This window comes from Gracilinanus agilis, chromosome 1 (assembly GCF_016433145.1).
Source record: "Gracilinanus agilis isolate LMUSP501 chromosome 1, AgileGrace, whole genome shotgun sequence".
Lineage (NCBI taxonomy): Eukaryota > Metazoa > Chordata > Mammalia > Didelphimorphia > Didelphidae > Gracilinanus > Gracilinanus agilis.
Genome location: NC_058130.1, coordinates 513,532,183 through 513,546,539, shown reverse-complemented (window position 1 = coordinate 513,546,539; position 14,357 = coordinate 513,532,183). Strand labels below are relative to the sequence as shown.

General features: G+C 37.8%; 1 protein-coding gene across 1 annotated transcript in view; it reads right to left on the bottom strand.

Moving 5' to 3' along the window:
• LOC123253501 (short-chain dehydrogenase/reductase family 16C member 6-like) overlaps nt 1–14,357 on the bottom strand; it is a 52,527-nt gene that overhangs the window by 20,288 nt on the left and 17,882 nt on the right. The window contains exons 3-5 of the mRNA XM_044682688.1: nt 11,031–11,133; nt 9,771–9,918; nt 5,664–5,822 (exon numbers count right to left, since the gene is read on the bottom strand). Coding sequence (XP_044538623.1) covers nt 5,664–5,822; nt 9,771–9,918; nt 11,031–11,133 — 410 coding nt within the window. The remainder of the gene's footprint in view (nt 1–5,663; nt 5,823–9,770; nt 9,919–11,030; nt 11,134–14,357) is intronic.

Here is a 14,357-nt window from a genome sequence, read left to right as displayed (position 1 = left end):
CTCTCTCTCTCTCTCTCTCTCTCTCTCTCTCTCTCTCTCTCTCTCTCTCTCTCTCTCTCGCCCTTACCTCTTGGCTTGTCAGCTTCTTTTCATGTGTAGTATCCCCACATTAGAATGTAAGTTCTTTGAAGGCAGGAATTATATTTCTGTTTTTATATATATTCCCAGTGCTTAGCATGGTGTCTGGTCTTTAATAAATACTTATTTAATTTGACTTGTAAAGAGCTTCACATTCCCTACTCCCCACACAAAATATTACACAAATATAGTGGTTGGGGAGATTGAGCAAATAGAACAGAATCAAAGACTCTCAGAGTCTGACAGGATTTCAGAGGTCATCTAGTTCAATTTGTGCCTGATTGTCTTTCTTTTCAAACAAATCAAACAGTTGATCTTTGGGCTTCTGGTTGAATTCCTCCAGTGATGAGGAACCTCTCCCTAGCAGTCCATTACACTTTTAGAAAGTTCTAATTGCTAAGAAGTCTTTTTCACAGAAGTAAAAAAGCACTTTTCATCTTTCACCCATTGCTTCTTGTTCTGTACTCTGTGGCCAAAGAGGACAAGGCTAATCCTTCAAGAAAATTATCATCCCCCCTCTCCTCCCCCTCCTTGCCTTCTCTAGGCTAAATATCTCCAGGTTTTTCCATTTATCCTTGTATGCTGGGACCATTTTGATTGCCCTTCTCTGGATGCTCTTAAGTTTATCAGTCACTTTCCTAAAATTTGACACCTAGAACTAAACTCATCATCCCACAGATGCTTGGACCAGAGCAGAGTAATAAACTTCAATGTCTTCCTATTGCCTCTAGGATCAAACAAAAACTCCTCTCTTGCTTTTTTGACTCTTCACATTCTGGCTTCAACCTATCTAAAGGCCTCATCGTACAATATTCTCATTTTGTGATTCAGCCAACCTGATCTCTCTTTTCCTCACTGGGACAATCTGTCTCCCATCTCTGTGCCTTTTCACTAGTCATCTCTCATATCTGCAATGTACTTACTTCTTACCTCTACTTCAGAGAATCATTCTTCCTTCATGATGCAACTTAAGCACATTCTTCAATATGAAGATGTAATAATCTTTCATCGAGCATTCTCTAGTACCTCTCTATATCTAGGGCCTACCTTTATCTAGTACCAGTGATTCTAGTATCCTCTCTCCTGATTCTAATATCCTCTCCCACTTTGTATTTGTTTGAAATCATTCTCTTAATTGATCTGCAATTATCCCCTTTCTATTTATTCTGTCTATATTTATGGTATATTCCCTCTACCCACTCCCATCCCATGCTTAGAATGTAAACTCTTTGAAAGTAGAGAATATTGGGGGTAGCTCTGATCAGGGGATGGAGAGCCAGGCCTAGAGATGGGGATTTCTGGGTTCAAAGCTGGCCTCAGACACTTTCTAGCTATGTGACTCTAGGCAAGTCACTTAACCCCATTGCCCAGCCCTTATTGCTCTTCTACCTTGGAATCAACACACAGTTTTGATTATATGACAGAAGTAAATGGTTTTTTTGTGTGTGTTTTTTTAAGTAGGGAACACTTAATTTTTTATTTTTGAATCCTTAGGGCCAAAGCAATTAAGTGGAACAGTGCATAGAGTGCCAGTCCTAGAGTCAGGAAGAACTGAATTTGAATCTGGCTCAGAAACTTACTAGCTCTGTGTGTGACCCTGGGCAAATCACTTAACCCTTTTTGCCTCAGTTTCTTCATCTCTAAAATGAGCTGGAGAAGGAAATGACAAACTACTTCATTATATTGCCATGAAAACTCCAAATGAGATCACCAAGAATTGGACAGAATTGAATACGACAATAACTTTAAGAGTTAACTCTGTGACTGACATAGTAGGTATAGAAGGTACATAACAAATGCTGGCTTATTAGCTGATTGACTACTAAATCCTTGTTCTGGACATTGTTCCTCCTTTAGTACAGCCTAAAATCAGGTTAATTGTTTAAGTTAGTATAGCCCATTATTAACTCATATTAAGCTTGTAATCTACTTCAAGCCTTTTTGTTATTATTGTTGTTGAAGAACTGATTATATCCCCATACTTCTCTTTCTTATCTAGTCAGATATTGAACTCAAATTATACCTATTAAATTTATTCCTATTAAATTTGGAGCATCTAAGTGGTTCTATGGATAGAAACCCAGACCTGGAAACAGGAGGTCCTGGGTTCAAATCTGGCCTCAGATATTTTCTGGCTCTCTGACCATGGACAAATCACTTAATCTCTATTGCCTAGCTTTTATCACTCTTTTCTGCCTTGGAACTAATATGTACTATTGACTCTTTTTTCATATTTTATTATTTTACTAGGAATAATTTCAAGTGGGTTATGAAGAAAGTAATTCATTATTGAGTTTGATGAATTTTCCAAAATCTCTTAATGAAGATATGTTCACTGATAAACAATAAAGCATCAGCTGAATGTCATACACTGGGCAAAAAGTCAGACTGATGCCCAAAGCAAAGACAGAAGGTAAGAGTTAAAAAAAATTGTTTTGCCTAATATTCTAATAAATTGAGCTCTTCTGGATCCTGTCAACCAATGTTAGTTATCTATCTTTCCTAATTTTGTGTCATCTGCAAATTTGATAGTGCAAGTGCCAGTTATTGAAGGCGTTCCTCATACATATCAAATAGTTCATGCCTCCCTGTGTTGTTGTTCAAGTGATACCTCGTCTAGAACCCATTTTTTTCTCCCCTAGACCTCTGTTTTCATATTCTTGATCCTCCAATATATTAGTATTTCCTCTTGAAATTTTCTGTATTTTGTATTTCCTTATGTACATGCTGTATCTCTCAGTATAATACAAGTATAATCTTTCCCTGGAGGCAGCAGGGGCTTTGTTTTGGCTGCTGTATACCAGGTGACACAGTGGATAGAGTGCCAAGCCCAGAGTCAGGAAGGAAAACCAGAGTTCAAATTCATCCTCAGGGGATAGCTGGGTAGCTCAGTGGATTGAGAGTCAGGCCTAGAGATGGGAGGTCCTAGGTTCAAATCTGGCCTCAGATACTTCCCAGAGGTGTGATCCTGGACAAGCCACTTGACCCCCATTGCCTACCCTTACCACTCTTCTGCCTTGGAACCAATGTACAGTGACTCTAAGATGGAAAGTAAGGGTTTAAAAAATTCATCCTAAAACACATGTGACTTGGTACAAATCACTTCACTCTGCCTCAGTTTCCTCATCTATAAAAGGAGATAGAGAAGGAAATGACAAGCCACTCTGGTATCTTTACCAAGAACACCACCCCAAAAAGGGGTCAAGAAGAGTCAGATATGATTAAAAATGACTAAACAAAAATATTGTTAGCACCTTGCCCAATGTGTTACACAGGTAGGTATTTAAGAAATATTGATTTACTATACTTGAGCTGAATCAGAAGATTGTTGAATAACACCAATTCTTGTGCCCATTTTTATTACTACTAAAGAAATCCTTCATTTACCCCTGGAGTCTGGAGTTTATTCTTGCAACTTGGCTGCTTCTGCCCATGTTCTTGCCATTGATGAATGTCTTGGAACTTTTGTTGTCTTGAAACAAATGTTGTCATTTGCAGAGATACCAGTACCCTCTAAGCAGAGCCTGGATCTTTATTTAGAGTCTTGCTCTCTCCTTTAGCTCCTTGTTGAATAGACATGGATGTCTAGCTGATGTCTCAAAATCAACATGCCCGAAATTGAACTTCCTATCTTCCATTCCAAAACCTATTTTTTCTCCCAAGTTTTCTTAATTCTGTTGATGGTAATATGGGCTGACATGTCCCACAAACATTGTCAAGTTGCTGTATACAGTCAAAAGAACATAGAAACAATAACTAATTGATTAGTATGGGGCTACCTTCCAGATAAGATATAGGAGTTGTTTAGATTTGCAATTATGAGAAAACTCCTCATCAGTCTTTAGAGATAATCTAGGTCCTTGGTTGAGGTCTCTGGGTAGCAAGTACAGGTGGTTCAGATCCCCAGTCACACAGGACTAGGTTCAAATAATGCTCAATTTCCATATTCACTGCCTTCCTTAGAATCTGTTCAGAAAAAGAGCAAAATTTGACTGAAATTTGCCTCAGGATATTTAACATATCATGAGCATCCCATTTACATTGCCATTATCTCTCCCCATTCCAGTGGGCAAACAGAGTGAGTCATGGGTAAAGCCATACAGATCAAAATGGACCATGGGTAAAGTAACATCAGTTCCTTGGGATCGACAGGGCAACAACTGCCCAAACAAATGACTCCTCCTTAATAACAAAACAAGATAAAAGCATTCCTGAGAACTCCCACCCATACTGACTTTTACCTTTTAACTTTGCTTACCCTCTTACATTACCTTACTTACATACTTACTATACTAGCTTCTCTGTTACTATATTCTTTTATAACAAAGCTTGTTTCCTCCCTATGGTGTCAGTTTGAGCTGTCAATGAATTCTTTGGATGAGACCCAATCAACATTGCCCACATCATTTTTGGCGCCCAAACTTTGGCAATTTGTCTCCATTTATCATTGGCTCAACTTACTCCGTCCTGATATAAGCTTGTTCCAGGTCCCCCATCCTACCACTCCACTTATTCCTTGCCTTGGGGCTTTTTTCTTTTATCTCTGAGCACGCTGAGACATGGATTGGGCTGTGACAGTCAGCAAGTTCCAATAAGTGGGGAATGCTCCTTTGGAACTCTAAGTTTAAGGTTACAGTGAAACTTTCTTTGCTGCTATGCCTCTGGCCAAGGCAGACTACTTCTGTGACTGTTTAAAGGCCAGGCAGAGCTCATTCTACTGCTGCATCTTTTTTTTTTAATACTTTTTTTTAAATACTCCTTCTCTCCTATTTCCTGTTTTTGGGGCTTTGGTAAGTAGCCACTGCACCTGTCTCTGTGTTCTTTACTATGGGACAAGTTTCTTTAATCCCATGGGACTCTCCAATAGGCTATCTCCTTTCCAATTGGAAAAGGTTGAATCTGCAAGATTTAAGACAGAAATGCCTTTTATTTTACTGCAATAATGCAAGGCCACAATATCCTCTAGAATTTGGAGAAGTATGGCCAGTAAATTGGGACCCTAAATTATAATACTATCTTGCAATTAGATTTGTATCAAAGAGGGAAGGAAAATGGATAGAAATCCCAAACATTCTAGCTTTCATGGCACTAGCACAGGACTCAAAATTCGAAGAACAATGAAGGATATGCTTTGTCAGGATATATTTCTTTCCAGAACACCCCCCATGCCACCCCCTGATGTCCTAGATGATTCCCTCCTGAACCCCCCAGGAAAACCCTTCTTGCCAGCAACTTCCCCACCTTCCATCTGGTGGGCAGCTTCAAACCACTCCTCCTCCCCATATAGCACTTTCTTTGATCAGTCTCCCCCTCGTTCTTCTTTGTCCTCTCCGCTCTGTATCAACAACTCCCATGGTAGCTGATACCCAGGCATGCCATACACAGAGCAGTATCTCCTATGCACCCCCAGTTAAAGACCCTAAGACTCTTTGTCCCCTTAGAGAGGTGGCATTGAAAGAAGGGATGGTGTTCTCATATCCTTCTCCATGTTAGACCTCTCCCAGATCAAGGAGAAACTTGGTAGGTTTTCTGAGAATCTCACTAAGTTCATAAAGGGGCTTAACTTGCCCTGGGAAGATTTATACCTCACTACTTCCTTCTTCTGCACCATAGATGAAAAACAGAGGATTTGGGTTGAGGAAATAATGTATATGAAAATAATGCAGAAGACAGATTTCCCATGGGAGCTATTATAATAATGGTTGGTGACCCCTGTTGGAATCATTATTTGGACCAAGAGAGGAAGAAAAGAGACTACATGATAAGGAGCCTGAATGAAAGCATGCTACAGGGAGTGAGTAAGCAGGTTAATTATGAGAAACTTAAGAAAGTTACCCAGAGTGGGGAAGAAAATACAGCTTATTTCAGAGTAGACTAATAGAAGCCATGACAAATTACATTAACATAGAAACTGAAAGCCCAGAAGGTGGGACTATCCTTAATATGCACTTTATTGGACAGTCAGCATCAGATAGTCACAGGAAATTGTAAAAGTGGGACATCAGATTCCTTCTACCACTCATCCCTATAACTTGATGTGGCCTTTAAAGTTTTTAACAACAGAGATCTGGCAGAAGCTGAGGAGAACTGTAAGGCTTGCATCAGTAACAAGGAACAGGCTCAGATGACTGTAGCTGTCATTTCTACCAACCAGAAAAGGAACCCCTGGGAGACCAGCTAGTGTTTCAAGTGTAAGAAAGAAGGACCATTGGTCTGGAGACTGCCTACTGAAGTAAAAGCCACCTGGGTCCTATCCCAATTAGCAACAGGATGGCCATTGCAATGGGGCTGCCCAGGAGGTTGAACCATGAACTGGCTCTCTGCAGTTGATTCTCCTTAGGATTCATCGATGGGGCCCAGGGTTTAGTTTGTCTCCTTCCCTCTATATCACCATTGCTGATCCCAGGGATGTGATACATGTGACAGGTAAGTGCATAATTTTTCTTATAGATAATCCTTTCTTTGTGTAGACAGATAAGTGGTACAGACTCCACTGGACTTGGAGTCAGATACTCAGTGGTTTTGGTCCTGATTAAGTCCTCAATCTCCCCAGACTCATAAAACTGGTATAATAACATCTACCTCATATGAAGATCAAGTGATCTTCAAATAAAGTGCTTTATAACCTGTAAAACATAAGTGTTAACTATTATGATTAAAATTTTAGTAGTATTAATTTTATATTATTTTCATTTTTATAGTTGTCTTTTTTGCCAATACAAAGTAAGCTACACCAGAACAAGGAATGTTCCATTTTTTTCCCTTTCTATCTCAATCAATGCTTGTTGTCCATACTTCCTACATGGTAAAGTTCTTGAGAGAAGGGGTTATGTCTTGTTTCTCTACTTCTACCTCAGCACTTCTGGCTGCCAACCTTATTGTATTCTAAGGAGTTTAAATTAAGTTTTAGAGGGGAAATAGTTAGAAGATATTGGATTTACTAAGAAGGAATGAGAGCAGTATTTGCTGGGGAGATGTTAGGAGATGCTAGGTGATTGTATTATGAAGTCTCAGCCTTTGAGTCTTCTCTCTCTGAGTAGATATTTTGTCAAAGCAGAGGTGTTCTCAGCATGGTTTAAGACTGGTTCCTCCTTCATGGGTGTCTCTGCCCCCCACTCCCCTCTACCTGCCCAATATAATATAGAACAGCTGTGATGCCAGGTACACTATAGGACTGCTTTCTGTTTATCTGAATTGTACCAACTGATCTTGTATGGGAGTCGGTGAGCAAACTATACTTATTAACACAAAATCTGTCATTACCCCATACAATACTCCACATATACTTAAAGCTGTCTTATATAGATATTTCTTTAGTGTGTTTTTCCAATTTTTAAAACAGAGCACAAATTTAGGAATTAAATAAGGGGTGGAGAAAAAGGTGTTGGACAACCCTATAAAAATGTATAAAGTGCTGGGGAGGGGCACGTGGAAGGGGAGATACCCCTACCCCCTACTGATGTGGGTTGAAGTGCCCCACTAAACCCTGCCAAGTAGCTATAAACAATCAAAAGAATATGGAAACAGTAACTAGTTCAATGGTATGGGATTCATACACCTTTCAGATAAGATATGGGTTACTTAGATTTACAATTATGAGAAAACTCCTTACATCATATAAGTCCTCGGTTAAAGGGGTTCAAATTCCCAGTCACACAGGACTAGGTGCCTATAATGCCCAATTTCCACATTCACTGCCCTCCTTAGAGCCTGTGCAGAAATAGTGAAATTTGACCAAAAGTTGTTCTGGGGTGTTTAACATATCATTAACATCTCATTTACATTGTGATTTACACTCCCCTTGCTCCCCCCACTGGGAAAACAGAGGGAGCCATGGGTAAGGCCATGCAGACTAAAGTGGACTATGGGCAAAGTGACATTGATTCCTTGGGAACAACAGGGCTACAACCACCCAAACCACTGACCCCTTCCTTAATAACTAATCAAGATAAAAAGTATTCTTGAGAATCCCTACCCACCTTATCTCTCTATCTTCTTCATACCTTATTAGCTAACCCTCTGTAGCCACTTTATTATATTCTCTTAATAAAATTTGTCCCCTTGCAACAAAGTCATTCTGATTTGTCCAGTTCTTTGGTCTAGATGTTAATTTAGCTGTGTACGGTTCACTACACTATAACCTTTAACCCCCTCTTTACTGACCCACAAAAGAGGGTCTCTGGTGTCTTCTGATGTCCCTGAAGCTGCACCTTGCTTTCTTCAGAAGGGAAGGGGAAACAAGCTGAGTGTATGTGACTTTGGCTTCAGGATTGATAAGTTTACAGGAAGCTGATGGGAAGCTTGACATCCAAGATACTCTCTGATGGAACATTTGAGGGGTCCTAGGGTCTATGGTAGTAGGTGGAATGGCAGGACCAAGCGATCATAGAGTAGGGGATGGACTGGCTTCAGACCATAGACATGAGCTGTGATCATAGCTTCTGCCCCTCCCAGTTCTTCCCCAGCCTCACAAAATAGTGGGGGATGGGCAAGGCATGGAGGTCTTGGAAGCCAAGGCTCCAAGAAGAGGGCACATTAGTTGGAAGGGTTGAGACTCACTAAGGAGGGGGGGGGTGATCCAGGCTAATTAAATAACAGGTGTGGGCTGGGAGGTCCAGGGACATTTCTCCTTCCTTGCTTCCATGACATTGGCTCATGGATCAGGAAAAGAGGCAAATGTAGGAGGGGGCCCCTGAGTTTTCTTTCTGGGCAAAGACGGTGGATTTAGTAGTTAGAGGAATTTTTCCTGTTCAACACTAAATATTAATAAACTACTACTATTAATGGCCAAGTATTTTAATGTTTCATTTCTCAGGTAATATCCAACTATAAAATTCTGGGCAAAAAAAATAACCTGATTATTAGTACAATCTGATTGGGAATACCCCAACCCTCCAACTGCATTTACTAATATTGCCTTACTGACACACTTACAGTCAAGTCCTATTCTGATGGCTCATCCTGTCATTAAAGTGACCAAGCTCTCAAAAGTGATGCTGGCAGAAGACTCTTTCTGACAGGTCTTCTCAAGGTAGAAAGGCTCTTACTGTGTACTTAGTGATAGAATACTGGTTAATTGTTGAAGAAGGAACTTGTTTCAAATCCTAGCTCTGCCACTTACTTTCTGTGTTATTGTGACAAAGTTATGTAAACTCTCTTGTCTTCAGTTTTCACACCTTTAAAAGTAGTGCTTTGGAGTCCACAACTGTTAAAATCCCTTCTAGTTTCCAGTCTATGATATTATGATTAATCCTTAAGTTTCTAAGCTTGATAATGTGTATCCCCAGAAGGTTGGCTAACTGATGACAATTTTTTTCTAGTTGTAGTAATTCATGAAGGATAAAATATGGAGGAGTTGCATCCTTTAATAGTGGTAGGGAGTGCCCACTTTAATGAACTTATAAATATCTGAAGTATTAAATGGAATTTAGATGACTATTTTTCATTAAGATTCCTAAGAGTTGGAACCTTAGCAATCATTTGGTCCAACTCTTTTATTTTACAGATGAAGAAACTGAGGTCTATATGTGTGAAGTGACTTGTCTAGGGTCATTCAACTAGTTAGTAGAAGACAAGGGACTATAATTCTGGTTATCTATTTATCCAGTACACTTTGAAATGTACCAGATAGCTTTAGTCAAGAGTAATATGTGGAATATGCGAAAATTCTTACAAAAAGAAAATCATTTTCTTACTTGGTTGTACAACCACTGAACATTCCAGTTTTGATGAAATATGGGCAGACAATCGTGGTTTTAATTCCATGTTTCTTTAATTCCCTCAATTCAAAATACATGGACTCTGCAAATCCAAATGATGCGAATTTACTTGCACAATAATCTGAAAATTAGAAGAGATGAAAACAATATTATTAATAGAATTCTAACAAGCTATTTCCTGGAACTTTTTTTAGCTTAAAAGTTGATCTTAGGTAGTAGATCTTTAGGACTGTGACATAATAACCACAGAATGAAGAATCATAGAATTTCTGAGTTGGATGGAGCCTCAAAGATACCTTAGCACATGCTGATACACAAATATGCATCTCTTCTACAATAACTCTGACAAATGAATCTCCAGTCTCCTTTTATTTTATTTTATTTTTGGTATAAACTTATTTTATTTGGGTTTTGGCATAAAAGGAGCAGGTAGTAAGCATAACCAAGGACACAGGAAAGGGAAGTAGGGCAACAAGGGGTGGGAATGCCAAAAAGCTGAGTGGTATAGATAGGAGTAGTCTTAAAAACATCCTGGGGTATGAAGTTCACTGTATCCAGAAAAATCTCTATTCCAATTTCAGATATTTCCAATTTGAAGGTTTTTTAAATATAATTTTCAACATATATTTTCCAAAATTATAAGATCCAAATTGCCTCCTTCCCTCTAATCCTCCCCTCTCCTAGAGATAGTGAGCAATTTGATTTGAGTAGATTTTATTTGGGGGGTTTGATTTTATAGGAGCTTAGAAGCATGGAAAGCAGAAACTGCTCTGAGAATCCTCTCAAACCAACTTTAAAATAGCACTTCAAAACAAAAACTAGAGTCACAGAACCAACAAGGAGATGGTATAAAATAGCTCTCCTGAGGAAAACAACTTTCAAGTTGGCATAGAGAATCTATTGAGCAAGAGAGGAACCAGAAGTAAAACTGCATATAGAGGAGTGCAGGCCACCACTCCCCCCCAAATACTGTGCTAGGTTCTGAACTTGGGCACAAGTCAATTTTGAGACCCCATGACCCTGAGTAAGATAACAACAGAGTATCCCTTAAAGTACCAAGCCCTGGCACAAACCTGTAGTGAGGTCTCAAGACTATGTGGTGAAGCACCCTAACTACCTGAGGTGAAGCTCCTAACCACAAGCTAAAGTAGCTCACAGTATTCTAAGTCCTGCAAACCATCAGCATAGAATTGACTGAATTGACTGAATCAGCAGCTTTCAGAGATCCCAGACCATAAGCCATCATATCACCTTGTAAGAACTGAAACTTGCAGAAAACTGAACTAAAGCTGAGGGCAGCATGAAGGAAAAACTGAAGTTTAAGGGAGTATGCCTTCTATAATGAAAAAAGAGTCCACCTTTAAGATAAAAGTAAAGGAAAAAAAGGCTGGGAAGATGAACAAACAGCAAAAGAAACACTTTTTATGGAGACAAAGAAGAGCAAGGCACCGATTTAATAGGCGACATTGAGATCAAAGCAGCCACATGCAAAACTTCAAAGAAATATGGGAATTTGTCACAGGCTCTGGAAGAGCTCAAAAAAGAATTCAAAAAATCAAATAAGAGAGGTAGAAGAAAAAGGGGAAAAAGAAATTTAATGCAAAAAGAGAATTACAGTTTAAAAAGCAGAATTGGTCAAATTTTAAAAAAAACACAAAAATCCAGTGAAGAAAAGAATATCTTAAAAAATAGAATTTGCCAACTGGAAAAAGAGATAAAAATTCAAAGAAGAAAAGAGTTCCATGAAAAGTGGAATTGACCAAATGGAAAAGGAGGTTCAAAAGATCACAAAAGAAAATCATTCTTTAAAAAAAATTGAATTGGGCAAATAGAAGCTAATGACTTCATGAAACTTCTACATTCAAGAATTGGAAGGCATGGAATATGATATTCTGGAAGACAAAGGAACTAGGTTTATAACCAAGAATCACCTACCCATCAGAACTGACTATATTCTTTCAGGAGAAAAAATAGTCATTTAATAAAATACAAGATTTCTAGACTTTCCTGATTAAAAGAACAGACCTAAACAGAAAATCTGATGTCCAAATATAAGATTCCAGAGAAACATAAAAAAATATGAAAGAGAAAATTTAAGGGACTCAATAAGGTCAAATTGTTTATATTCCTACATGGAGAGATCATATTTATAACTCTTAAAATTTTTACCGTTATATTAGTTAGAAGAATTATACATAGACTGAGAGTGTGGGAGTAAGCTGTTTAGAATAATGTGAAAAATTCAGGGGTAAAAAAGAGGATTGAATTGAAAGAAAAGGGAAGAGAGAGGTAAAATGGGATAAACCATGTTATCTACAGAGGAAAGAGGTGTGGAAAAAATTACAGTGGTGGGGGAGGATGAGGGTGGTGGTAGGCAATACTTAAACCTTACTCTCATCAGATATGACCCAGAGAGGGAATAACAAGCTGACACATGGGAGTATAGAATCATATCTTATCTTATGAAGTAGAAGGAGAATTAGGTGGTGGTAGGGAGGGGAATAATATAAGGGAGGAAGAATTGAGGGCTGATTAAAAAGCAAAACACTTGGGGAGAAGAACAGAGTAAAAAGGGGGAAAGTGCAGGATTAAAGTGGGAAAACAAGATGGAGGGAATCACACAGATGGTAATCATAACTGTTAATGTAAATGGGATGAACTCATCCATAAAATGGAATTGATTAACAGAGTGATTAAAAACCAGAATCCTATGATATATTATTTCTGAGAAATATATTTGAGGCAGATAGACACACAGAGTAAAGGTAAGGGAATGCAGCAGAATCAAATGGGCTTCAAATGAGATTTTAAAAAATAACAACAACAACAACAAACCAGAGTAGTAATCATGTTCTCAGACAAAGCTAAACCAAAACCAGATCTTATTAAAAGGGATAAGGAAGGCAATTATATTTTGATAAAAGGTAGTAAAAACAATGAAGTAATATCAGTACTTAACATATGTGCACCAAATGGTATGATATCCAGATTTTAAAAGGAGAAAGTAAAGGAACTTAAGGAGGAAAGAGACAATAAAACTATACTAGTGGGAGACCTCACCTTCCCCTCTCAGAAATAGATGAATATAAACAAAAATTAAACAAGAAACAAGGAAAGGAAGTGAGTGGAATTTTAGAAAAGTTAGCTTTAGTAGATCTCTGTGGAAAACTGAATGAAGATAAAAAGGAATAAACCTCCTTTTCAGCAGCACATGGTACATACACAAAAACTGACCATGTACAAGGGCATAAAAACTTTACCACCAAATACAGAAAAGCAGAAATAATAGATGCAACCTTTCCAGGTCATAATGTAATAAATATAATCAATAATGGCTCATGAAAAGACAAATTAAAAATTAATTAGAATCTAAATAATCTAATTCATCAAAAAGGGGGGACAAATACATTTATAGAAACAATTAGTGGTTTCATTAAAAAGAATGGCAATGAGGAGATAACCTATCAAAATTTATGGGACAGAGCCAAAGCAGTACTTAGGGGGAAATTTATATCCCTGAAGAATTTATGACCAAACAAAAGATAGAGAACATTATAAGTTGTAAAATGAATAATTTCAACTATATTAAATGAAAAATGTTTTTGTACAAACAAAACCAATGTAACCAAGATTAGAAGGGGTTAAGGGATTTTCTTAATCTCTTTTTGCCTCTTAAAGAGACAGAGGTAGAGATTAAGAAAATCCCTTTAACAAAGGGAAACCACAAACTGGGAAAAAATTTATAACAAATTTCTTTGATAAAGGTCCAGTTTCTCATTATAAGACTACAAATCATTCCCCAATTAACAAATGGTCCATGGATATTAATAAGTAGTTTTCAGATGAAGAAATCAAAACTATTGATAATTACATGAAAAAATGTTCTAAATCCCTCTTGATTAAAGAAATGCAAATTAAAACAACTCTGAGGTACCACCTCATACCTATGAGATTGGACAATATGGCAGTAAAGGTAAGTGATACATATTGGAAGGGATATAGTGAAATTGGGACATTAATACATTTTTGGTAGAGTTGTGAACTGATCCAACCATTCTGGTGGGCATTTTGGAACTATAAAGGGCTATAAAATAATGCCTACCCTTTGGCCCAGTAATACCATTACTAGATTTGTATCCCAAAGAGATAAAAAAGGAGAAAGGACCTTTTTATTTATTATATTTAAGATATATTTATATTATATATATATTTAATTAATATTATTTATCATTTATAGCTGCTCTTTTTGTTGTGGCAAAGAATTGGAAACTGAAGGGAAGACTATCAGCTGGGAAATGGCTGAACAAATTGTGGTATATGATGATGATGGAATACTATCATGCTGTAAGAAATGATGAAGAGGATGATTTCAGAAAGAGCTGGAAAGATCTACATAACTGATGCAGAGTGAAAAAAAGCAGAACCAGAAGAATATTATACACAGTAACTGAAATATTGTGAGACAATCAAATGTGAAAGACTTAGTTACATTCAGCAATACAAAAATCAAGGACAATTCTGAGGGACTTATGACAGAGAATGCTATTTACTTCCAGTGAA